Genomic DNA, 25,779 nt, shown 5'->3' on the forward strand with positions numbered 1-25,779 from the left:
GGATGACGTTGAACTTCTAATTTTCCTGCCGCCACCTCCCAAGCAATTCGTTTGCAGGCAGACACCATCATGCCCGGTTTATGTGGTGCTATGGGATCAGACACAGGACGTCATGTATGCTAGGCACATACTCTACCCATGAGCTACATCCCAGTCTTCCTGAAGTTTGGAGTATAAATTCTCACCCTTTCTCCCGGTGTCCCTGGCTTCTTTGGTCACTTCTTGTTGCTGTGCGTTCCTTGCACACATGCTCCCTAGAGGGCTTGGGCTCTGGCACAGAGGATGGCTTGCTTAGATCAGTTTCGTGTGGGTCTTTATTTCTGTGTGGGCTTAATGGTTGTATGTTGGCTGGGCGCTTTGGGTTTGGTTTTGTCTATTTACAGGGTAGATAACAGTTGAGATATGCTAGCAAAATTTTGAAGGAGAATATTAAAACCGTGGTGGCCAGCATGATCAGATAGGAGAACCAGCATAACGTAGACAGCAGTGTGCCTGTAACCTCAGCCTCGAAGAAGGGCAAGTGGATCCCTGGAGCTCACTGATGGACCAGCTTAGTCGAATAAATGAGCTCTAGGTTCAATAAGATGCCCTGTCTCAAAAAAAAAAAAAAAATGTGGAGGAGCTGAGAAAATGGCTCAGGAGCTAAAAGCACTTGCTTCTTTTGCAGAGAACCCAGGAATGTACGATTCACAGTACCCATTGAGTGGTCCACAGCATTCCGTAACTCCAGTTCTAGGGGATCCAATCAAAGCTCTTTTCTGGCCTTTGCAGGCACCAGGCATGCATGTGGTACACTCATATGCATGCAAGCAAACACTCTTACACATAAAATAAAAATAAATTTTTTAAAACTCTAAGGTGGAGAATGATCATGGATGATATACAGCATCCTCTAGTTTTTACATGCACAAGCATATGTACCTGTACACACATGTGCACAAGCCCATATGAACACATACACACACCCCCTCAATGACCCAAAGTCGGTTTGGGCCCAAGGGACAGGTTTAGGGTGTTTGGTAGCCTGTTCCAGCCTTTTTTTTTTTTTTTTTAAGATGTTTATTTATTGTGTATACAATGTTCTTCCTGCATGTATGCTTGCACACCAGAAGAGGGCACCATATCTCATTCTAGGTGGTTGTAAGCCACTCTGTGGTTGCTGGGAACCGAACTCAGGACCTCTGGAAGAGCATCCAGTGCTCTTAAGCCCTGGGCCATCTCTCTCCAGCCCCTGTTCTGTCCTTCTTAATGAAGCCAGAGGACACTGAAAGAGCCTTCCACCCATCTGCTGTTGCACTAACCGGCACACAGCACTTTATCCTCCACCATGTTCCTGTCTATCACATCCACACACCCTCAGGCTCTCGGGCAGAGGCCATGACTCTCATGCTCCCCACCACCACCCCCCACCACCCCACCCCTGTCTCTCCCTTCCTAGGAGCAAGTGGACACCCTGCGCCAGGCCCTGGAAGAGAGCAGCAGGCACAGCCAGAGCCTTACAGAGAAGGGGAGGCAGCTGGGACCACTGCAGCAGGTGAGGGACCCCAAGAGGACAGGGTATACCTGTCGCCGGGAGGCAGTGAACCTGCTCACCATGGCGAGGCGCTGCATCCGAATACCTAAAAAGTTCTTCCGCATAAAAGAAGGCCCTAGGCAGATGCCAGAGGCAGGTGTGGAGTCGACTGCGCATCCGATTCCCAGATGACAGACAGTCAGGAAAACTGAGGTTGGAGGGACACCACAGTGAGTCCGAGGGCTGACTTTCTTGCTCCACAGTAGGCACCTCCAGAAGGAGGGATTATTAGCAGATGCATAGTTTGGGGGGGGGGGGGGGTAAGCTGAGCCCAAGACCGTCCTCAGACAGAATGCCTGGCTCCGAGAGGCCAAGGATCTCCCATTCCTGGCCCGTGCCCATGCAGCCTCTTCCCACCCAGGTGCTTCTGCGGAGTCACAGGGAGCAGGGAGCGGCGGCGACCCAGCGGGCCGAGAGGCGAACCCTGCGGGAGCAAACAACTTCACTGCGCACCGAGCGGGCCCGCCTGCAGGGGGAGCTCGCGGCGCTGCGCACGCGCCTCATACAGGTATTTGTTCTTGAGGCAGGGGAGCTTCCTAGAGATACAGGGGAGAGCCGCAAGAAGTGGGGAGGGTCCACGGCTGGCCCGAGAGCCGGTGCTGGGAAAAGAAAGGTTGGTCCAGCAGGCTTCAGTGTCTACATTTGACCTGGCAATGGTGCCAAGTTCAGAGGCAGCCCCAGAGCTTCCAAGCACCTTGTAGAGACCTCTGGGGGTGACAAGGCACCCTATCTTGGCTTGACTATCTTTGAGGAAGATGAAGTACCAGGGATTAGTAGCACCACCCCTGACTTTGTGGCCAGCTCTGCCCAAACTACCTCCTGGGCTCCTGGGTCCTGTTCACAGTGGAACTAGCACCCAACTTTGAAGGCTGTCATGGGCTGTGTCTGGGGCAGCAGGTGAGGCGGCAGATACAGTGTTCTGCAAGCCTCTCTCAATGTCCATTGCCTGTCCCCTTCTCATATTTCTCATTGAGAGCCCTCCCCGCCCCCCCCCCCCAGCACATGTAGAGCAGAGCAGACAGGCAGGCCATACAATGAGACCCAGTGGTCTTTTTTTTTTTTTTTTTTTTTTTTTTTTTTTTTTTGGTTTTTCCAGACAGGGTTTCTCTGCGTAGCTTTGCGCCTTTCCTGGAACTCACTTGGTAGCCCAGGCTGGCCTTGAACTCACTCACAGAGATCCGCCTGGCTCTGCCTCCTGAGTGCTGGGATTAAAGGTGTGCACCACCACCGCCCGGCGAGACCCAGTGGTCTTGATGCTGCGTAGGGCTATGGATGGTCATTGCTCAGCACAGGTCAGGGTACAAGACAGAATGTGTGCAGCCTGGTATCCACTAGAAGAAGCAGTGAGGAGCAGGACACGGCCCATTTAAGCTGGCTTTGCAGAGTACAGGGCTAGGCTGTACTCTGATACCCTCACTGCCCTCTCCAAGGTAGAGAAGGCCCAGAGGACTGACCCCAGAGAAAGAGTCAGGAGGGAGATGGAGGATGGAGTGTGGAAGGGAGAAGGGGAGGATAGAATCTGCTAGGCTGGCCAAGTGGCGTCAGCAACCTGATTGCTTGGGGCTTTGTGTCTGCGTTTGCAAAGCAGAGAAGCAGGAACATTTGTGTTGAGATGTCGAGGACCTCAGGCCTGGGCTCCGAGGCAGGCTGCCCCTCTCGAGGCCTCTTTACTCACCCTTACACCCCAGCCTGCCCAGGGCACAGGAGCCAGCGGGCCAGGGTGGTGACAAAAGCCACCAAGCGGCTTGTCCGTACAAGGCTACCTGCCTTCCCACAGAGGGAAGGTGGTGTCAGCGGAAGGGGTCACCAGGGTCTTGCTGTAGTCGCTGGAGGGAAAGATGTGCTAGTCCGAGCTGAGCAGGCCTGGGGAGCAGCATCTGTGCCTTCCTGGAGGTGGCACTGCCCAGGGGCAGCAGAGCTAGCTGTGGGCACGATGCCAGCGCCGGGCCCTTGGGGCCCAAGAGGGGGAGGGCAGGAACAGCTAATTAGTTCCAGGAGGTCAGCTGTGAGGGGCCCCGCAAACCCATAAACCCTTTATTGGTGTCTCAGGAGGGGAAACCCGGATGTGGACATTTATTTATTTTGGATTTCACTTTTCTCTTCTCTTTATAATACGCATTTCTAGCAGTGTAACTAGATTTTTTTTTTTTTTTAAAGAAACAGGGTTCCCTTTCCAGTGGAGAGGACTCTGTTTTTCTCAATGCTAAAGAAGAAAGTTTCTATTTTTATTTTTTTTTTTTTTAAGGCTCAGATCCTGACCCTATAACTTTTTCCATGCAAACAACTCACTATATCCCAAGGTCCCGAGAGTTTCGCTTGGGCTCCAGGCCCCAGCTGGCACAAGTAGACCTGCCGAGCACTGAAAAGGGAGCTGCCTGGCACTTGGACATGACCCCAGCAGACCAGCAGCAAGCAAGCCCAGCATTTGAGCAAAGAGGCAGTCCGGCTTAAGAACAAGGCCTGCCTCTAGTCCTGCCTTGCTGATGGCCAGCCTGGTGAGACTATGAAGCCGAGATCCCCTACGTTTCCGAGAGCACCATGCAGATACTCTAGGCTCCCTGGGTGGGTAGGCAGGCTTCTGCTGTTCTCAAGGGAGAGGACTCCTCATAGTTGTGTCTTCCAGAGGTTCCATCTGCAAGATAAAAGGATCCCTGACCTCCACACGGAAAATGACTGTGTCTCATATCTGGCCTACAGGCTACTCCTATTCTGTACCCATCCTGGTGGGAGTGGGTGACGAGGAGGCCTCTGTCCCAGGACGGCAAAGACAGCTATGCCACTTTGACACACGCTTGTTGGCACTGTGACAGTGACGACAGTCAGTTCTGTGGCTTTGGGTGTGCAGAGTCCTGTGCTTTGCAAAAGACCATAGGGGCATGTAGGGCTCAAGAGGCCCGAGGACGTCTTGCAGGAGGTAGACTTGCACGGATCTTCAAATGCCACCTCCCTTACCAAGGATCACTACAGGAACTTCTGCTGGTCCAAAACAGGGCAGACACCTGGCCCCTTCTTCTTATCTCCTACTATGGCTGCAGATGCCAATAGACCTGGGCAGGGGCAGTAATCTTGCCAACTCCACCAGGAGATTTGGAGTCCGTCCCAGAAGCACCCTTTACTCTCCGGAGGGCAGTCCGCCCTGACACTGCACCTCTTCCAGAAAGACCCTAAAAAGATTCCCACCACAGTTCTGCTTCCCCGTCTCCCTGCAGGCGGAGCGGGAGACCCTGAAGAAGGAGGAGGACACAGCGATGCTGGGGGCCAAGAAGAAGCTGCTGCTGCAGTCTCTGAGCAGTCTACACCAGGAAGTAGACGGGGCCCTTCGGCAGAGTCAGCAGCTGCAGGTGAGCTGAGCCGGTGGGCGGAGTCCTGCGCTGTGTGCGCTTGGGGATAAACCTGGGGCAGATTCGAATGGTGCGGTCCCCAAGTGGTGGGCCCCAAGTGGTGGTGCGGTCCCCAAGTGGTGGGCCCATGTGCATGTGAATGCCACATGTGACGAGTGCCAAGCCGAGACCGAGACAACAGTGAGTCCACCAGAGATCCCCTCAGAGTTCCAGACAGAAGTGGAGTCAGGACTGAGAGCAGTCTTTTAGGACTGTGGAAGGGGGGGGGGGGGGAGGCTGGTGAGCCAGGCTCTGCAAAATGGCCCAAGAAACAGGAGGATCAGGCAGGCCTACTCCACCATGATGGCACCATACATAACTCCTAGGCCCAGGGCTTGATACCAGCCTGTACTCCTTTGAGGGTTCAGTCTCCCCTTCTGCCATGGACACCCCCCGCCCCGTTCCAGCTGACTACCTTTAGGGAGGATGGACAATCATCAATATTCAGTAACCTCCAAGGGAACCTGGGATGCTGTTCACACAAATTTAAGGCCCACTCCTGGGGCCTGTGGCTTGGGCTCCAGCCCAGCAAAAACCCTTAGCAGGTGGCCTGGACTCAAAACCTGTGGGCTGAATATGTATGCCAGCTCCAGTCTGTTGCTGGTCCTGGGCCAGGGCCAGCACCCCAGCCGAAAGCAGTGGGGCCAAGACAGGAAGTGCAGCCCCAAAGATAGGGTGGGGCATCCCACTGGACCTGACCCCAGGATCCCAGCAGCCCTCAGTGCCTGTGTTCTCCCTCCAGGCCCAGATGGCGGAGTTGGAACAGGCCCACACCCAGCGGCTCCAAGAGCTGGCTGCCCAGCACCAGCGGGACCTGGCAGCTGAGGCCAAGAGGCTCCACGAGGCCCAGCTGCAGGCCACACAGGCTCTGGAGTCCCGTGAGCAGATACACCAGCAGAGGGTGAAGGTCCTGGAAAGACAGGTAGGGCCGGGAGCCAAGGTCCTCTGAGCAGGGCTGCATAAAGGGGAAAGGAAGGGCCCCTGTTCCCATAGCACCCCATGCAAGGGTAACCACGTGACGTCTATTGGGAGCCGTGGCTCTTAGCATACTCTGTGTGTCTGCCTGCCCTTTTATGAGCAGCTCCATGGATCACCCGCAGCTCACTGAGTGGTAGAACATGGGTTCTGGACATCCACTGCCCTGTCCCTGAGAGGATGATTCCCGTCAGAGGTGGCCGTGAAACTGGCCGGTCACCAGTGACATGCAGAGACTGCTGTGGCATACAGCTAACCGTGGTGGCCCCGTGCCTGTCCTTTGAGTCACGGGGAGACCATCAGCACGTGAGCAGCTAGCTTAGCGGGCTGGGAAAATGCATCTGAGCACAGAGCCTTGGGGTGTGCGTACAGTACCCTCGCACAAGTACGAGTGTGCATTGAGCCTGCCCCAGCCGAACTGCGGAGTCAGAACCTTAGAACCCCTGGTGGTCAAAACCCTTATTTTACAGAAAGGAAACGAATACAGAGAGGCGAAGTGGCTGCCCAGTGTTACCTCCGGCTTAGTGTCCACGACCCACTAGCAACGCTTATTCCAACCCAGTCATTCCAAGCACATTTCTGGCCATAACCGGGGGGAAAAAAAATCCCCTTCACTACTCACAGGGTGCTTACAGATGCTCATCATTGCAGGCCTAAGCTGATGAGTCCCTCTGCCTGTCCATCTGCTGTTCTATCCCATGCATGCTCCCTTGGGAGCCATGGACTGCAGCCTCCACCACCGCCACCCCAGCCCTTCCTGACACAACTCTCCATGGCTCTCTCTGTTCCTGGGGTCGCTCCCCCACCTGACTGAGGCTCTGCTTTGTCCCCAGGTGGCTAGCCTGAAGAAACAGCTGGACCAGGAAGTGTGGCGGCGGCAGTGACAGGCCCACAGTGACTAGACGACATTCTGAGCTAAGCAAGGACCACAGTTCCTTCCCTGCACCCCTGGGCTGGGTGGTCTGCACCCACCAACCAGGACAGCGGGCTCTGGGGTGGATGTTTGGGGGAACTGGTGCTATGCACACTATATACTAGAGGGGCCAAGTTCAACAAACATTGGTGTGTTGTGAGAAGCTGCATGGATAGGCAGCCACCAACCAAAGCACACTACACTACCAGCGCCTCCCCAGACTGCAGAAACCTGCCTATGGGGACCTCAGCCTCCCGCTGAGCTGGGCCACATTGTTGGTCACTGCTCTTTTAAATTCCTCCCTGCTGCAAGGAGCAGGGGTGTTGATCACCCCTCAGCCCATACCGGGCCTGGGGCTCCATTTCCAAACTGGACCTGCTGCTTGGGCCAGGCACCGGTGGCTGGGCCCTGTCAGACCAGCTCCCTTGCCATGGGCTGCATCCCATGCCCTCAGCTCTGGAAACACAGGGGAACACATGGAAAACATTTCCACCAGCAAGAGCCAAAAACACAATGTCCTGCAAGGCCAGCCACCACACCCCACATCCAGAGGCCACAGAATCTTCCACATCCAGGAACTGCAGTCCCGGCTCGGTGGCAGGTGGCTGGAAATGACTCAGATGCAAGTCCCCTTGATTTGCTGGCCACAGGGGCATTGGAGATATGAAGCTCTTCCAGCATCTCCCATTTCTACACCAAAAAATGCTGGAAAACGCCAATGGAGAACCCTGTTCTGGTTGCTATGGAGACCAAGGCCATCATCTTAGCAGAACCTGCTCCTGCCTCACCTGTTGGCATCTGTATACACCTCTCCTATTTAGCACCAGCCAGAATGACTTATCTTCCCCTCCAACCAGTCTCTTTGGCATTGTAAATAGCACTTTCCAGTGCCTCTAGGCTACCAGCCAGCCTGGTAAATGCTTGCCTGCACCACAGGGTGCAGGTTGGCCCACAGCTTGTACTTCTGCCAGGACCTCCTGAAGCATCTTCGAGGACCCTGGCATGGGGCAGGAAAGGCCAGAGGCTCCTGGAGCCCATCCAGTCACAGTCATGTAGCTGTGGCCAAGACATGTGACAGCCTGTCAGTTCACTTCAAGATCACCAGGGACTTTAAAATCAGCCATCCTGGAGTCAGACCTTTGGTTGAACCTAGTAACCAGATCCTGCACAATCAAGGTGGACTGATAGGCTCGATCACTGGTGACAGTGTTAAGAGGGATCCTGAAGTTCAGCCCAGGCTCTGAAAGAGCACGGAGACCCATTGGCAATGGCTTCCCTGGACAAAGGATAGTGGCAGTGGTACAGGTACTGTGATATGTGCCCACCTACAGTTTCCAGGTACCAGCCAACACTGAGCCTAGTGGAGGAGAGTGGATGGCCTGTTCCACCAAGGACTGAGAAACTGGGACTTGGCCCTCACCTCCCTCCTTCCCTGGTCTGCAGTTCCCTTGTGGTAGGATTGAACTCCCTGCTCAAGGACCCCAGAGTGGCACAGAAGCTGGAGATTTCCACAGGAAGCCAGGGAGTTCCTCCACTGCTCATCACAGGAGCCCACGTGTAGCGTGGCTCTTCCTGTCCTTGCAGAGCTCACTGGTGTCCCGGGGACACCGATGGGATTGAAGCTGCCAGCTGAGCGGGTATCCTGGAAATGTACCTGGAAGCGGAGGACACAGTTCAGCAGGGAGAGGCCTGGATACTTCTCAGGACCAAAGTGAAAGACACTGTGATCTGGCCAAGCTGCTCCCTGGTGATCCGGGGCCTTTACACTGACTGCTCAGGAGAGCAGAGTACAGTGAGGCCATCTGAGAGTGCCATGCTTTGAGTATTTAAATCACTGCAGGGGATATTGTTCTTACTTATTCAACATAAAGGAATGTGTTTGGGAAAAGAGATGTTTTCTAAAGAATATATTGCATTTCTCTAAACATTTTCCAAGGCGTGTGCGCATTGGTGTGTGTCAGAGTCTGTTGATTACTGCTCTGGGCAGAGTGGTAGAGACTGTGAAAGGCCTTCACAGCTGTGCTATGAGACCACTGTTTGGGGGAAGGGGGGGGAGAGGAGGGGTCCTTGCAGCTGGGCCAAGATCAGATAGGTAACTAACTCTTGGCAGCCAGTGGGTCAAATCCAGGACCCCACAGCTCACTCCATTCGGGCCTTGCCTCAGTCCACCTGCCCAGTGGAGCTGCAGGCACACACTAAAGAGGATGGAATGATAGCCCTGGATAGAGGCGAGGCCACGGAAGGAGGCAGCTGGGGTGAACAATTCAGGCTATGCAGGTGGTGGGGGACCTAGCCTTCTGGCTCTTGTCCTCCCCAGAGTTTGAGAGGAAAGGACTCTGATACCTCACTACTGGAATTGCCCAGTCTTACTCAAGCAGTTTCTTTTTTTTTTTTTAGACTACCTCACATTTGATTCCTGATCTGTACGAAGTCTGATGGATCTCAACATCCATTTGAGAGGTGCTAGCCTCAGATCTGCCCCTCACCTGAGCTATCCGAACAGGCTCTCTGGATGTCTGTGAGAACGAGAAAGTGGCCCCCAGGCATTGTCCTACAAAGATGGAGTCTCAGCTCCTTGTGGAGCCGGGAGTGGCACAGACATTGTGAGGCCTGGATCTCATGTGTAGCTCCTCAGCTGGCGTTCCACAGATGAGCCTCTGCCTGCTCTCCATCCCTAACAGGGGTTGGAGAGCACAAAAGACAGAAGTATCTTCCAGGGTCCTGAACACCAGGAGACAGACAGACTAACCGGTACACAGAGGGCCCAGAATCAGGCATTGTCCCAGTTCTTAGAGACAGAACACAGAATCTGACAGGCACATGCCATTGTGCAACCTTCACTGAGAGATTTGGACCATACTGAGGGTACTAACATCCCTATTCCCTCTGACCAGGGGCTCTGACCAAGCACTTAGGTGCCCCAGTCTGGAGCTCCCAGCCTCACAAGCCTCTCAGGTCACTGTAGGGAGAAGACAAATAAAACAGAAGGGCTTAGGCTCAGGGAGAGCTTGGAGAAAAGGCCAGACTGAGAGCTCGGATGTCACATCAAGAGATTGGCCAGCATCAGACCCGGAGCAGGAGCAAAGGCATCCCCTTGCAGGATGCAATCGACATGCACTACTTATTTGAGATGTCTAAAACATTAATATTTTTTTTTAAAGACATCCTGTGTCGTTTAACAATGGACATCTGAGAAATGTCACGGGGCAACTTTGTCACTACAGAGCATCATGGAATTTATTACACAAACCAAGATCACTGCAATATTCCTGGGTGATCCACTCTTTGGAGACCATCTGGAATATGTGATCTGTGCCTGACCGAAAGACTGTTATACAAGAAAATAAAACCACGCAGGAGGCATGTAAAGATCACACCACCACACATAATCTGAACCCCGCTGCTACAGAGGAGAAACTTGAGAAGTTCCTTTCTCCAGAAAACACACTTAGGATGGTTGTAATGGGCATGCTACCCTGAATGCTGTTTCCCAAATGTTTTACTTGGCATGGTATCATCAGAGTTTTCCCAATGCCTTTAAAAATATCCCAGCAGCGTGACTTTATTGGCTGTGGTTTCTCCAGGTCTGCATGTCCATCCTGTGACAGCTGCCTCAGTTTTCAGGAAGCAGGAAATAGAGTTGTCCCTGAAGGAGATGGTCCCTACCTAGTGGAGCCCAGGTCCACATATGCATATATCCCCGGCCACCCTGTACCTCAAGTGGACTCAGAGTTTCCCATAGGTCAGTTCCTGCGTCACCACCCACTCAAGTGGGTGGGAAAGCTCTGCCTGAGCCCCACCTGCCTTGGCCTTTTCAGTTCCTATTTGCTTGAAACAAAGCAAGTTGTAGCCGTTTGGGGAGCCCATGCTGAGCTCTAGCTAATTGTCTTCCCCAGAGCAACAGCAAAGGTCATGTCGTGGGTGCTGAGGTCGGCAGGCCTCGTGTGCAGATGCTGTGCAGGTACGGCATCGCTCCCCTCTGTCAAGGTGGACTGTCCAGTCTCACTTATGGGTGGGCTGTGTGCTTCTCCTCAGGAGCGGGGGCCGCCTGCCCTGGGCCCTGAGGCCTCCCCCACCCCATCCTAGAACAGCAGAGGGTGGGGGCTTCTGATTGTGCCACGTGGATGGAAAGAGCTGGGGAGCATGTGTTTCTCTAGCTACCTGCAAAGGGAAGGAGAAAAAGGCAGGGTGGGTGGCAGCCTCAGGCCTGCTGCGTGGGACCAGCTGACTAGCCCAGTCCCCTTACCACGCAGAACAAGGATAGTGTTCTCCATCTTGACCCTTCATGGATTCCTAAGGCCTGAACATCTGGTGGGTGGCTCTGGGGCTCCCCCACCAAAACAGGCACACACGGTCGGGCTCTAAATTAAAGTGTCACAGGCCTCTTGGGGAGCTCAAGTTTCCCGCTGCAGAACATGAGCCTGCTTGATAAAACGTTTTTTGGTTGTGATAAATGTGGATTTTCTGTGGTAGAGACAAAGGCGCCCTTGAGTCCAGTGGGGAGGGGGGACCTAAAACGGCATGTTGCTGAAAAGTATTTCCTGATAATATTTTTAGCACCTGAAAAAAGCTCTTGCCTGTGGGTCGTGTGTGTGTGTGTGTGTGTGTGTGTGTGTGTGTGTGTGTGTGAAATGTAATGCCCAGCAACGACAGTGAAATTTGTGTTAGCCCCCCCACCCCACCTCCAAACCCTGTCTCCCAGGCCTCACTGGAAATCTGCACAGGGCACCCAGTTGGGGATAGAGGTCAGTACCACCACTCCTGATGGAGACCGGAGGACCCAGCTTGCAGCTTTACCTACCCCCAAGCCCAGTTCCGAGATAAGCCTGTGTCCCAGTACCCCATAGCTGAGCAGGGGATTCTAGTGGGAAGCAGTCAGGACCCCATGTCCCACCGACTGCTTCACATCCCTGGAAGAATAGTCTTCAATCAGTGAATCTATTGAGCACCACTGTGTACCTGACAATGTGCTGAGTCCTATGGCAATCCAGAAGTTCCTAAGCAGACCCAGATCCAGATGTGGGGCTTTGCTCGGACCCTCTGAGGCATGTGCTTGGGAGAAGGGTGGTAGTACTGAGGTGGGAACTGGGGCCGGGCACTCAGGGTCAAGCAAGGCTGTGTGGTTGGAGAGAACAGGACTGGGTAGTGAACACTGGGCTCTGCTTAGTGTTCCAGTGGGCAGAAGGGCAAATCTGTAGTCCTCTACGCTTCCACCGTTGGAATTGGTGCTGCCCCTTGCCACATTTCCATCTGAGAAAGCCAATGAGAGGAGATGGGAGCTTCCTGCAGGTGCAGAACGCAACACAAAGAGGCTAGAGGCTCCTGGGTCCCCAGTATGGTGACCAGGCCTGCTGGTAGCTCTATACTAGAGGGTGCCTTGTGAGGCCTGGTCCCGACCCTGACTTGGCCTGGTCAGTGAGGTGAGGGAACGTACCATAGAGCACTCAAATTCAGGAGCCTGGCCTAGGGCTGGTGTTTTTGTTTGTTTGGTTTGGTTTTTTGTTTGTTTGTTTGTTTTTGTTTTGAGAGACATGGTTCACTGTGTAGCCCAATTGCCCTGGAACTCACTCTGGCCTCAAACTCCAAGATCCACCTGCCTCTGCCTCCTGAGTGCTGGGATTAAAGGCGTGAGCCACCATCCCTGGCACCGGGGGCTGATCTTCTACAGCTCCCTGTAGAGCAGAACCTTTCACACCTCCAGCCTTAATTTACCCCTCTGCAAAACAGGATGAGCACACACAGCTGGAAGGGTGGGCAAGAGCAAGGCAAGCCGGGCACTCGGCACAGGATGGAAGGAGGGGATCGCCTTCAGGCTCTGGCCTGTGCAAACTAAGATGGCTGTTGGGGGCCACCTCCTTAAATTTGGTGCTTCTCCCTGACACCAAGGCAAGAGGCTTGGGACCATCACAGAGGTAAGGCTGCTGTGAACAGGATCTGTGTAAGCTAGGAACCCTGACTGACACACAGAGAATTCTCTGCCATCCCTTCAAAGTAACATGTAATGTTCCTTGTTCTAACTGAAACACAACACATGCTCGTTAGAAAGATTTCAGGAAACACAGGAAAAGGCAAAGCCAGGGTAAAACCACCCAGAATCTCAGTGGCGGCTGCTGTTACTCCTGCAGCATTTTTTGCTTCTCTTTGAGAGGTGCTATCTTGTCTTTGGGAGGTCCCAGATTTGGTTTATAGTGACATGTCACCCAATAGTAGGATCTGGGAGCGGAGAAGATGGTGGAGATGGAGGCCCCAGGAGTCAAATCCCCAGGAGTCTGGGGACACAGAAATGGACCAGATTGCACTCCTAAAGCTGGACAGCCACTTAGAAAGCAATTCTCAAGGTGAGCAAGGAGGGTTAGAGCACCAGAGCAGCTGATGACCCCTCCAGCAGCATTTATCAACTTGCCCCCCAGGGCCTGAGTACTGGCCTACCCACAGGTCTCCATGATGTTTCCAGCTGTGATGGGTGTCTGATCCCTTCAGGGGAAAAAAAAAAAAAAAAAAAAAAAAAACCTTACATGGGTAGAAAGCTGTGTAAGTCTTCAAGTCTTCCAGGCCCAAGGTTCACCTTCAATGAAACCAGATAAGGAATAGACCCTGTGACAGGCTTCAACTGGCACTGAAATTGGTGACCTAGGCTAGGACTGGGGTGTGGCCACCCGTGGTTCATCAAAGTGCTGCAGGACCAAGTGGTCCAGACTAACATTCTGTCAGGGAAAGATGCTCTGGCCAGACAGGGACTCAGAAGACACACAGGAAGCCTATCCAAAATCAAGCCATAAGGCAACTGCTGTTAGCCCAGGCGCCCCATGTAGGCAGGCCCTAAACTGGTGCCCTGAGAATTCAATTCTTCACCTCACGAATGCCCAACCGAAAGGGAGCTCCAGAAAGGGGTGGGGGGGGTGGTCTCTGGGCTGGAGGTGGAGCCAATCCAGTCCTAGTTTGGCTTTAAGTGCCTAGAGACAAGGAGACCGGGATGCCTCGCTCGTACTCCCTCCCGCCTGGAAGACCAGCAAGTTAGAAATGCCACTATTTGCATGAGCCCGCCTCTCCCCGCCCCTCCCGGGTGGCCGCCTGGGCTGACTATTTAAACCCGGGTCCCGGAGGTGGGCCGGCGGTCCGCGGTCCTGCCTCGCGCCTTCCTAAGCAGTGCTGCGTCCAGAGTGCGGGTGCGAGCTAGCGGGAGGCGACGGTGCGGCCACTCGGCCGTGCGGTGACTGCGGCCACCTGCCGGAGCCCCCTGGCCCGCGCTCAGATCCCGGCGATGCGCCGCGGCGCCGCATGGGCGCTGCTGCTGGCCGCAGCCCTGGGGCTCGGGGCGCGCGGGGTGCTCGCTGCGGTGGCCCTCGCCGACTTCTACCCGTTCGGCACGAAGCGCGGCGACGCCGTCACCCCCAAGCAGGACGACGGCGGCTCGGGGCTGCAGCCCCTCTCGGTGCCCTTCCCGTTCTTCGGCGCCGAGCACTCCGGACTCTACGTGAGTAACCCCGAGCTCGAGGGGGCTCTGGGGAGGGCGCCACTGCCCTCCGCCCCAACTCCCGCGGCTGCTGCGGCCAGCAACTTGGCACCGCGGCAGCCAGAGGTGGAATGAGGACAGCGCTTCCTCCCTCTCGCCGCCAAGGCCGGACAGCGGCTGGCTGGAGAGGCGTGGGCAGGGCGGGGCGAGCAGCCGCCAGGGCACCTAGGCGACAGCCAGGCCAGCGGAGCGCGGCGCGCCCCTACGGCTCATGGCTCGACCTGTTGGGACGTTGGCAGAGTTCGTTCGCCAGGCATCCGCAGAGCTACTGACCCCCCCAGGACCCAAGTAGGGACCCTCGCTCCTGCTCCTTCACAGAGAGCTAAGTGGCAGTGGGCACATGGCCTCTGACCAGGTTCCCCGGGGGGGGGGGGCATCTGGCTTGTGATGGTCTCAGCCCTCTCTAGGCCACTTCAACCTCACCCAAGGCCCAGGGCCAGAAGGAATTCTGGCGTGACTTGCTCAGTTGTAGAAGACCTGCGCTGGGCAGCGCTGGCAGCTAGGGGCAGTATGGAGGGGTTTATGCCTCTCTCCCATTCTTAGTCCAGAGGTTGGCCACCCAGCCTCAGACCCTCTCAACAGGACGCCCAAAGGTAATTCCTCTTCCCCACCCCTAGACACGAGTGTCAGTGGATGACAAAGCATGTTCCCAGGGTCTGACCCTGACTGAGCAGATCACTTGTGCACAGCCCTGACATCTCCGGAGTCATCTGATCTGCTTAGAAATGTCTGAGCCAACTTGATCTACAGTTAAAACACCATCTTCTTAAGCATAGCCTCTGCCACATCCAGTGCCAGTCATCATTAGAACTACCGCCTCCACTATCAGTACCACCATTGGCACGCTCACCTCTGCCATAAGCACTGCCTCTTTCAGCCCCATCGCGCCATCCCTGCCATCCCTGCCATCCCGAACCCTGCCTCCATCACCAGCCACATAGTCTGCATCCTCATCCTCCTGACATGGACCACTGTCCACCAGCCTGTCCACCACTACCACCACCATCTCCAAAACCCACAGCTACCATCATAATCCACACAAGTCCTTCACTGGTGGCTGACTTCCTGTACCCACTCAGAATGGCATCCTCACCTTGGTGGCAGTATCTGGTGACATGACCAGGGAGGAAATGGAGAGAAAGGAGAGGCAACCACCCCTGAAAATCCCGCTGGCCCGGGACTTGGCAGAGGGAAGACTTCTGCAAGTAAGCTGTAGACAGGAAGAGCCGTGCTCTGGGTCTGCCCAGCAGGAAGAGGCCTGTATATCTCAGGAATGTGAGGACTCATCCGAACAGCTCTGTCAATATGTTCTTTAAGCATTCTGGCTAGCCTTGAATTTTCCACTGCCGAGTCGCAGGTGAAAATATTATTGAAATGGTTGGCCCTCTTAACATGGGCAACCAGCCTCTGTCTCCTAGGAAAACACACGCCCTCCCAGAGCCTCTCCCTGAAACATACTCTTTAGAAAACACTCGCTGATGTGGACATGGTGTACACAGTGTACCTCACCTTCCCCTTTGCTCAGCGGGAAAGAAAATGGAATTCTTCAGGAAGCCATGCCCATATATCTACCCTGAAACAGCACTTGGGGCTTGTGGGTAGGTGACTATCAAGGCTATGTGGAGAAAAGGAGTCCTTGACTCCAGAGCATGGTGTGTGCTGTGTCCCCAGACCCCTCAGGCTGAGAGGATGCCCCTGCTCTGGCTCTTATCCAACTCCACATAGCAAGGTATGGCATCAGCATCTCTCCTTGCCCTCACAGCTTGGTTGAGAGTAGGCTTCTTGAAGGAATAGGTGGAAGGATGCATGCCCCATTTTTCTGTGATACCCCACATCCCAGTGGAAATCACAAGTGTTCTGCAGGAGATTGGCACTTCTTGAGTCTCCCTGAGAGAAGCATAGACATGTCCCCAGCATGACAGCTCTACCTGAGGGTGGCCCTATCTAGGAAGGACCTTACATTCTGCTTCTTCCTTGTGCCATAGTAGCTGGCCCTGAAATTGCTGAGCACACACCTTGTTGCTGAGGTTTTGAACACAGGTAAGATGCTCCAGGTGGGTTTGGAGTACTTCCCACCACCTGCTGGCTGGAAATTTCACTGCCAAATTCTTCGTAAAGATTGAAGCTGCAGTGTGGCCTGCCTGTCAGCTTCTCTTCCTTTATTATCAGAAAAGGCGGTGCCACGTGAGCCATGTCCTTCAGGGTGCTGGGCGCCTACAATAACCCGTGGATTTGTGTGGCCAGCTGCCTTCTTATGTGCCCCCACAGTGGACCCCAACTGAAGTCCTGTTTCCTCCCTAGACCACTCCTCAGAATCTGCAGTCCCCACGGTCCAGGCTCTGTCCCCTGCAAGTGTTCCTTCATTGGATGCCCAGCTCCTGGACTTCCTTGCTGTCTGCCCCTCTCTACTTGTAGACACACCAGAGCTGACAGCATCAGTGAAACTCTGTGTCTCTTCCCCTTCCCACACTTGCCTGGCACCTCTAAGAGGCCCCCCACTGCCAACTCCTGCCTCTTTACTTCTCTGAATGTGGCTCTGACGCTTGTCTTCTGACTAAGATGTGAACCCCCTAACGGCCCAGGACCCCAGGAGAAGGTGTGTAAAGATGGATAGCACACACAGCTGCAGCCTGGCTAGGACAGGCACAACTTCTTGTTCTGGTTTCCAAAATGGTCACAGCACCGTGCTAACTGTGGCCTTGACTCTCTCTCTGGGAAGGGCAAAAGGGTGTGAGGTTGGATGTTTTCAATCCGGTCTGGCAGTCTATCCTTTTTAACTGAAGCTTTTATACTGTTTGCATTTGATATGGCTACCGGTATGGCTGGCTTCACTTCCTGATTTACTATTTACATGTGAAATTAATTACTTTTCTCCTCCAGTAGCATTTAAAGTAGCTTTCCAGTACTAGTCAGTGGGGGTGAGGCTCCTAGTTGGGCACCCGCTCGGTTTCTCCCATGTTCAATGATGTAAGTTTTGTGTTCAGCAATAGGGCCTTACCAGCGAGTTATGGAGAGTAACCAATAGCTTTAGCCTGTAATGTCGGGGAAGCGTATGGGACCCCTTTGGCCAACATTCTGTCTTCAAATAGAACTGCACTTCTTCCAGTTCAATGTCAGGACCTTACAGTAGCACCCATCTATTTCCCCATGCTACTTCATGCTGTTGCCACAGTTTCACACAGGTGATTATGCCAAATAACACACTGCTAATATTTTGCTGTAAACAACCCATTGTCATGTAAAGAGATATAAAAATTAGATGGTCTTTTCTGTTTACCCAGGTTTGCCATTTCCGGACTTCATTCCTCACGTAGAAGTGGCTTCCCATTTCACACTATTCCAGCAAGACTTCCTGTAACACTTCTTGTAGTAGTCGCTTGATGAGCGTACATTGTCGTGTCTGAGAAACGTATCGATTGACCTTCCTTGTGGATGTAGAGTTGTGGGTTGGACGTTCCAGTTTTAAAGGAAGTGTTCCACTGGCTTTGCATGTGCACAGTTCCTAGCAGGATGTCTCCTGCCTTTCTCACACAGCTAGACGGGGTCTGACGTGTCTTCTTCTCTCGGACGGCAAGACTTCCCTTTCGCCCCTGCTTTCCAGCGATTTGGTTCTCGGGTGTGTTATTGTGGCATTTTTGAAGTATTTCTTCTGCCCAAGGTTCATACATACTTCCAGCCTGTGGTTATATAGTTTCCATGACATCTGAGAAACTTCTCAGCTATCTTCAAGACATTCTGGTTCTTGGCTGCCCTCCTCTGAAGACTCATTGTGTGCACCCTGCTGTGTGCAGGTGCCCCAGAGCGCCCCGAAATGTCTCTCTGTTGTGTTGTTGGTCCCCTCCTCTGGGCGCTTTATTTTCAGTATTTCTTTTTTTATTACACTTTATTGATTTGGGGAGAGGGGCGCATGTCCTAGCACACGTCTGAAGGCCAAAGGACAATTTACAGGAGTTGGTTCTCTCCTTCCACTGTGTGGGCTTCAGGCGCCGAGTTCAGGTAGCCAGGTTTGGCGGTCAACACCCTTACCTGCTGAGCCATCTCACTGGCCTGATTTGGGGTGTTTTTCCTTTCTTTTCTTTTTCATTTTTCTGTTTTATTTTTTCTTCCTTATATTGAAAATAGATTATTTGCTCATATCATAACATATTATACCCTGATTATGGCTTTTCCCTCCCCCTATTCTTCCCAATTCCTTCCTCTCTCCCCTCCTAAAGGACTCACTCCCTTTCTGTCTCTCATAAGCAAAGAACAGGCTTTTAAGAGATAGTAATAAAATGTAACAAGATAAATTTAAAAGCTATCACATGAAGTTGGATAAGGAAAACCAACAGAAAGAAAAGAGTCCAAGAGAAAGCACAAGAACCAGAGACCCACTTGTTCACACATTTCGGAGTCTCATAAAAACACGAAACTGGAAGCCAGAATGTTGAACGCAGAGGACCTGGGGCAGACCATGCAGGCCCAGTGCATGCTGCCTCAGTCTGAGTTCATGGGATTTAGAAGGCCTTGGTTGGGTTGGGTTTGGTTGGTTGGTTTTGTGGAGTTGTGTGTGTGTGTGTGTGTGTGTGTGTCTTCCATCTCCTCTAGCTCTAACACTCTTTCTGCCTACTCTTCCATGGTGTTCCCTGAGCTGTGAGAAGAGAGATGTGATGGAGACATCCCATTTAGGGACAGGTGTTCCAAGGTCTCTCATTCTGTGTAATGTCTGGCTGTGGGTCTCTGTATTTGTTCCCATCTTCAGCAGGAGGAAGCTCCTTTGTTGCTGGCTGAGAAAGGCACTGATCTATGAGTATAACAGAATATCATTAGGAGTCATTTTACCACTACAATTTTTTTTTTTAGATCAGTAGTATTTTGTTTTACTCTAGGTCCCTGGGCTGTATATCTAGTCTCTGGTTCTTGGTTCTGGTTTGGGCTCCATCTCATGGAGTGGGCTTTAAGTCAAATCAGATATTGGTTGGTTACTCCGAGGTTTGTGCCACCATTGCCCTAGCATATCTTGAAGACAAGACACCATTGTAGATCAAAGGGTTTGGGCTGGCTTGATGTTTGTTTCTCCGTTGGTAGCATGCACATTATCTTCCTGTAACAAAGACACTAGCTTGTAGAGGTGAAGGCTCCATGTAGGCACCAGCTCAACCTCTCTGTGTTCAGTGAGTTGTGTAGATGTTGTCTTCAACAATGGGGCCTTGCTGTCAGCTTGAGGAGAGCATCATATTGTCTTGGCAACAGCCTGTGTTGTTTGGGGATTCCCATGTTGGCCAACAACTCAATTTGATGTGACCCAATCCCAGGACTGGAAGCTTCATTTGGTGATAAGAGATGGCCTCCTGGGATTCTGTCTCTCCCATTATTTGGCAATTTCATTTAGATCACCTTCGGGTGTGTGTGTGTGTGTGTGTGTGTGTGTGTGTGTAGACCAGAGTGGACCCTTGGCATCTTCCTCAATCCTTCTTCACCTTGGGTTTTTGAGACAAGGTCTCTCACTAGCCTGGAGCTCACGACTTCAACTAGATTGGCTGGTCAGGGAGTCCTGGCCAGGGATTCAGCCATCCCTTCTTCCCCAGCCCTGGGATTGTAAGTGTGAGCCACCACACTCAGCCCTGGTACGTGTGATCTGGGGCTCACACTCAAGTCCGTATGATTGTGCAGCAAGCACTTTACCAAGTGAGCTATCTCCTAGCCCTCCACTGTTTTCTTTTCTTACTAATAGAAGTTTTATTTGGACTGTTTCTGCATCTTTTATTTCTCTTTTCCTTCCATTGATGTGTTATATTTATAATGGCTGCTTCGGCACTGATTTTAGAAAGTAGTTTTAATGAAGGACTTTGACTATATATATATGCCTGCAAAACAAACTGAAAAGAATGGTAAACAGACACTGAATTTTGAATGTAGTTTTGTTTTTCACAGTGGTATGTGTTTGTAACTCTGAAACTAATGAATGAAAGAGTAATTACATTACAGAGAATAATGTCAGTGTCCTGCTTTCTTTCTGTTACTGTGATGAAACACTAACAACAACAACAAAAACCAACTTAGAAGAAGAAGGAAGGATTTATTTAGCTTATGTTTCCAAGTCACAATTCATCATTAAGGGCCATCTGGGCAAGAACGATGGAGAAATGCCAATTGCTGGCTCACCCTCTGACTTACTTACTTGCAAGCTCATGCCTAGCTAGCTTTGTTATACAGTCAGGACCACCTGCCTTGGTGTGGTTCTGCCCACATGAGGCTGTGCCCTCCTGCATCAATTAGTAATCAAGACAATCATCTACACCTGTGGCCACAGACCTGCGGAGTCTAGGTAATTCCTCAATCAGGGCTTCCATCTCAGATGACTCTGGGCTGTGTCAAGTTGACAAAGCTCAGTAGGACAGTGAGCATCACTGTTCGAGATGACAACTGCAGATTCAGGGAGGAGGAAGCACAAAATCAGGTGTGGCTTTGTGTTGGGTTTGAATTGGACAGATCATTTTAAACTTACAGTACCTGCATCTCTGTGCATACTGTGATAATGGATTTACAACATGTGTACATATGCATTTACAGTCATGTCAGAAATAGTCCCCTGGGGTGATAATAGAAAATTCCCATCACCCAGGTTCATCACGATGACTTAGGGCAACACATTACTGGCATGCTTGTGGTGATGAAGCCTGTCCACGCGGCTGGTCATGAAGTCAGGCTGCCTGACCAGCAAGCCCTGGAAATCTGGTCTCTACCTCCCTATTGCTGGGATGACAAGCTATTGGTGGAAGTATTAAGGCCACTCCACGTAGTTAAAAGGGATGTTTATTTTGTGGGTTAACTTACAAGTAAAGGGATGGATTACAGGGTCCGGGAAAGGTATAGTGCAGTCCAGCAGTGTTCTCTGGAGAATTCTGCTCGGTCTACCTCCAGTGTCCAGGATCCAGGAACCAAGAGAACTAGTCTCAAGTCTTAAGTGCTCCTGTCTCCCCCCCCTTCGTAGGCATGACAGTTACTGGAAGCCTTAATGGGGGTAGTATTTCCAGGACAAAACTGGAACAGCTACCCGCTACAAGCTTACCATCATACCTGGGTTTTTAATGTGAGTTCTGAGGACCAAACTCATGTCCTTGTGCTTTTGAAGCAGGACTGAGCAAGCCATCTTCCCAGTCTGACGTGTGTGTCTGTGTGTGTGTGTCTGTGTGTGTGTGTGTGTGTGTGTGTGTGTACACATGCTTCTTTACAAATCAGGGCAAACTCTCATTATTAGGCACCCACTATATACAACCACTGCCCTGCCCCCTTGCACTTGGGACCCAGCACATGCTCATGTCTCCTAAAGCTCTGCTGACCTGTTTGGGATGGGGCAGCTTCTAGGTAGATCCCTGACCCTAAACTTCCACACCAAGGTCAGCCCAGGCCACATGTCCTCTGAGCTTGCACAGAGCTTGTCAAGGGTCAGACATAGCCCCTCAGGTTCCTGAGACTGGGCAAACATCTGCCACCTGTACTTGTGGAGCAGGCATAGGAGCTGTAGAGGCCCACTGGGGATGAGAACTGGCATGAGATCCCAGAGGAAGGGCCACTGTAGCCAGACATCCAGCTAGTGCGATGATGGTCCCAGCTCTGTGAGGGAAGGAGGAGGCCACAGGCTTGGCCTGGAAATGCTACCTTTGACATGGAAGCCGCAGGACTGCTGGAAGGCCATCAAGGCCCAAGGTCTCAAGAGAGGATGGACACAAAAGATGGTTTGGACACCAGGTGAGATACAGTCATTATTGGTGAAATTATTAAGGCCACTCCACGTAGTTAAAAAGGAGATTTATTTAATGGCGTAACTTATAAATGAAGGGATAGGTAGGTGGCAGGTTCTGGGAAAGATGCAGTGCAGACCGGTGGTGTTCTCTGGAGAACTCTCCTCGGTCTACCTCTAGCATCCAGGGTCCAAGCAGGAAGCATCGTGGCGCATTCTGATCTCGAGTCTTCAGGACCCTTCCTTGGCCCCGCCTTGTAGGCGTGATAGTTACCGAAGCTTCAATGGGGGTTGGAACTTCCAGACCAAAGCTGGAATGGCTACCCACTACATCTCCCCCTTTTTGTCTAAATAAGAAGGTTGTAACTTAATACACGACTATATACAAAGGAATGGTTATCAAATATTTTCCAGGAATAATGAGGGATAATGACCTAGATAAGATGGAACTACAACCAATGCAAACAATATCAAGCAAGAAACCCGGAGAGAAAACTCCAGCTACAAGTCATTACTTACTGGCCAGAGGGTTGGGTTCTGACCCTGCTGAACATGAAACTTGAGGAGCATCTGGCCAGGTGTGCTGGAGCAATAGCTCCATTACATAGGACAATTCGGTGATGGCTGGAGACAGAACGTAAGAGAGAGAAAGCGTCATTGGCCACACTCAGTAGCAAGCTGAGACCAAGTAGAGGTTCTACATCACACCAGAAAGTGGTCCAAGGGAGACTCTAACCGTAGACAGACAGCAAGAGGGAGGATGCACCCCTCCCAACCTGAGCACAGACCGCAGCTCAAGTGACCCCTCCTCCTGGACATTGTCCTGACTGTCCCTGGTGACCCTCCTGCCCCTCCCACAACCTCTTGTAGAGCCCCGTGATGCCTAACCCTGCACCAAGGAGCTTTGCCAGAGCAGCCCTTCCCTCCATGGCTGAGAAGAAAGGATGCTCACCCAGCAGCCCTGCCCACCCGCCGCCCAGGACACCAGCCCGCACTGCGCCTGTAGAAGGAATCTCAGTTGCCCAGAAAGCTGCCAGGAAATGAAAGACATGCCTGCAGTCATCAAAACAAGTGTTAGAAGCCTGGGGTCAGGAGAGCTTTGTTATCTGGGTTGGGAGAGAGAAGTCAAAGCTGGAGGGGACCCAGGTGATGCCCTCTCTAATCTGATGCTTGCAAAACTGGAGCCTCTCCGCTAAGTAAGCTGGAGCCCCTAACCCAAAGCAGCCTCTGGTCTTCGACACCAGGGTGTTGGCCCAGGCTCAAGCCACATTGCACTCAGTCTCTCAGGCCATTTCCACAGTCCTGACTTCAAACAAGTCGGAAATGCCAACAGCCCTGCTTCTCTGCTTCCTCCAGCCAGGGCAGCCTTCCTGCAGGAGCAGAGAGGGGGAAATGGGGGTAGGGGGGGAGGCAACAGGAGAGTGTGGGCATGCAGGCATGTAGGCAGCCCCACACCATCCAGGATGCTCCGCCTCCTCCACCTCCGGCTGGGTTCACAGTTCCTCCTGCTTCCTGAGACCTCCCAGCCTCCCAAAGCAGCTGGACAGCTGGGCAGCTGACCAGGAATCTTCCCCAGGAATCTCAGGCTGCCCCGCCAGAGCCTGGTCCTGGCAAGGCTAGCTATAGTTAAGGAGGAAAGGGCATTTCTGGGGAGCAGGGACCATCTTTACTCGCCTCTGTCCACTGCAGACTTTACTGCAATCATTCTGAAAGGTCCTCCTGCGACCTCTATCACCCACCCTGGACTGTGACATCCATGTGGCGGCCTTGTTTATCTCAACAACAGGTGCTCAGCCTGAAAGGAAGACAGTGTTCCTGAACTGGCCCAAATGCTGCAGGTCCCAGAGGAAACCTGGGAGTGGCCACAGGAAGGCCCTGCATGCCTAACTTTCAGGGAAGGGCTGGGGAAGGCCATGGTTATGAACCAAGGCCAGGCATATAGCATCCTCAGCCTGCAGATCCCTAGAGAAAGTGTCCCCCTCCTTGCCCAGGGTGGCAGACTTCCTGAGGATCCAGCATTTCTACAAGTGTCTAGATGAGTATCAACATGGCTCCTCTTGGGACAACATCTAGACTCATGATCAGGTTTTTGAGGAGCCAGTGGCTGAGCAGCTGACAGTCTAGAAGTCACCTCTGAAGCCAGGACAGGGATTAAACACGATTGTTCATGTAGGAATGCCTGGCATCCACGGTTGCCAGGGGCACCAATCAGGGACTCAAGTCTCATTCATCCTCCTTGGTTTCCACGCTGCACTGTATGTTTCACAACGTGGCATTGCAAGTACAGAAAAACTATAATCTGGGAAGACGCAGCATCTCCCAGGGCCTGAAGGAGAGGGCTACCAATGACTCCCTAGACCTCTGGCCTGGGCCTTGCACACCTCCACAAGAGACTCACGGATCCCATCTAGAGAAAGGAAGCCCATGAAGCTCTGCCCAGGAAAGGGAGCTTGCCAGCCCAACATCTGGGCCCAGTACCTGCCTTGCTGTGGTCCTGGCACTACCCTGTCCTGGCAGGGGAACAGGGTCAGCTTGTTCTGCCTCCTTCCTGGACCCTCAGCTCTGGGCCTGCTCCTACCCAACCCTGAGAAGAAGAGCAGCAGCGGTCTGGGGTGGAACAGAGGAGACCTCAAAGGCCTCCTCTCTGCACATGGTACACCTCACACTCTAAGGCAGGAAGGAAAACTCAGGAAGCTGCCAGTGGCCAAGTGAGCAGGCAGCTGTGGGGAGGGGCAGTGCGGCAGGACCCTACCCTGTAGGTAGCCCCTCTCCATCTGTAGCCCAGGTGCAGTCCCAAAGACACTGACCGCCCTCTCAGCCGGAGTCGCCTTTGCCGTCTGTGACTTCTAACCCTTACAACGGTCAGAAAGGGATGCTTGACATGTACCAAGAACAAGCAAACGTAATGCAGACCCTGCTGGTCTTCCCTTCTGGAAGAGGCCCAGCGCCGTCCACTCTACCTGCACCCCACCTCTGGGCAGCCACCCCAGTCCAGCCTGTAAATGTCCTTCTGGCTCCAGCAACACATCCTTGACAAGGCTCCTCCATAATCTCTACCCCAGCCACAAAGAAACACCACCACCTTCCTTTCCCTCACGGTCTCCAGGATTGCTCATCCCTGCTCCTGATGGTACTGTCTGCTCATTGTCATTACTGTGTGACTGTCAGAATAGTCTATGAGATGATTGTGTGTTTTATAGGCGGTGGACAATTGGGGCTGTTCTGAATTTTGTTTTAGTTAAAATCCCCAGCTTTATTGAAGTAAAATTGACAAACTGATATGTGTGTGTGTGTGTGTGTGTGTGTATTTAAGTTCCATGCAATGCAGTGATTATGTGTATGTTGAGAAGGGCTGCCACAGGAAAGCTGATGTGCTTACCGCAGGTGGGAGGTGATCTAATATCAAGCAAATGATACTGCATTTCTAAAGCAGCCAACACCAGTGGACTAGAGCACTTATGTAACTATTGCCTAGAGACTAAAATGCCATTCAGCCGCCCCTTGTCATGCTCCAGTCCACTCTCCATGTCTTATAGCCGTACTTCTACTCTCTGTTCTGTGAGTTTAGTGTTTTTAGATTCCACACATGAGATCGTGTGGCATTTGCCTTTCTGTAGCTGGCTTATTTCACTTACCGTGGTATCATCCAGGCTCAGCCATGTTGTTGCAAATGGGAGATTTCTTTCTTCTACAGCTGAGAAG

The 25,779-nt window shown here is 52.5% G+C and overlaps 2 protein-coding genes across 3 annotated transcripts in view; both read left to right on the forward strand.

Annotated features, from left to right (window-relative positions):
* The window catches only part of Crocc2 (ciliary rootlet coiled-coil, rootletin family member 2), a 64,449-nt gene extending 55,683 nt beyond the window's left edge, over positions 1-8,766 (forward strand). Inside the window, exons 29-33 of the mRNA XM_028890668.2 lie at positions 1,439-1,534; positions 1,935-2,081; positions 4,783-4,914; positions 5,696-5,875; positions 6,762-8,766. Coding sequence (XP_028746501.1) covers positions 1,439-1,534; positions 1,935-2,081; positions 4,783-4,914; positions 5,696-5,875; positions 6,762-6,812 — 606 coding nt within the window. The 3' untranslated portion in view covers positions 6,813-8,766. The remainder of the gene's footprint in view (positions 1-1,438; positions 1,535-1,934; positions 2,082-4,782; positions 4,915-5,695; positions 5,876-6,761) is intronic.
* A 5,202-nt stretch (positions 8,767-13,968) lies between these two features.
* Sned1 (sushi, nidogen and EGF like domains 1) overlaps positions 13,969-25,779 on the forward strand; it is a 66,700-nt gene continuing 54,889 nt past the window's right edge. For both annotated transcript variants that reach the window (XR_005092636.1, XM_028890623.2), the window contains exon 1: positions 13,969-14,315. Coding sequence is in view for 1 of the 2 variants with exons in the window: in XM_028890623.2 (XP_028746456.1) it covers positions 14,103-14,315 (213 nt within the window). In the remaining variant the exon portion in view is untranslated. The remainder of the gene's footprint in view (positions 14,316-25,779) is intronic.

This window comes from Peromyscus leucopus, chromosome 13, assembly GCF_004664715.2.
Source record: "Peromyscus leucopus breed LL Stock chromosome 13, UCI_PerLeu_2.1, whole genome shotgun sequence".
In the NCBI taxonomy this organism is placed as follows: domain Eukaryota; kingdom Metazoa; phylum Chordata; class Mammalia; order Rodentia; family Cricetidae; genus Peromyscus; species Peromyscus leucopus.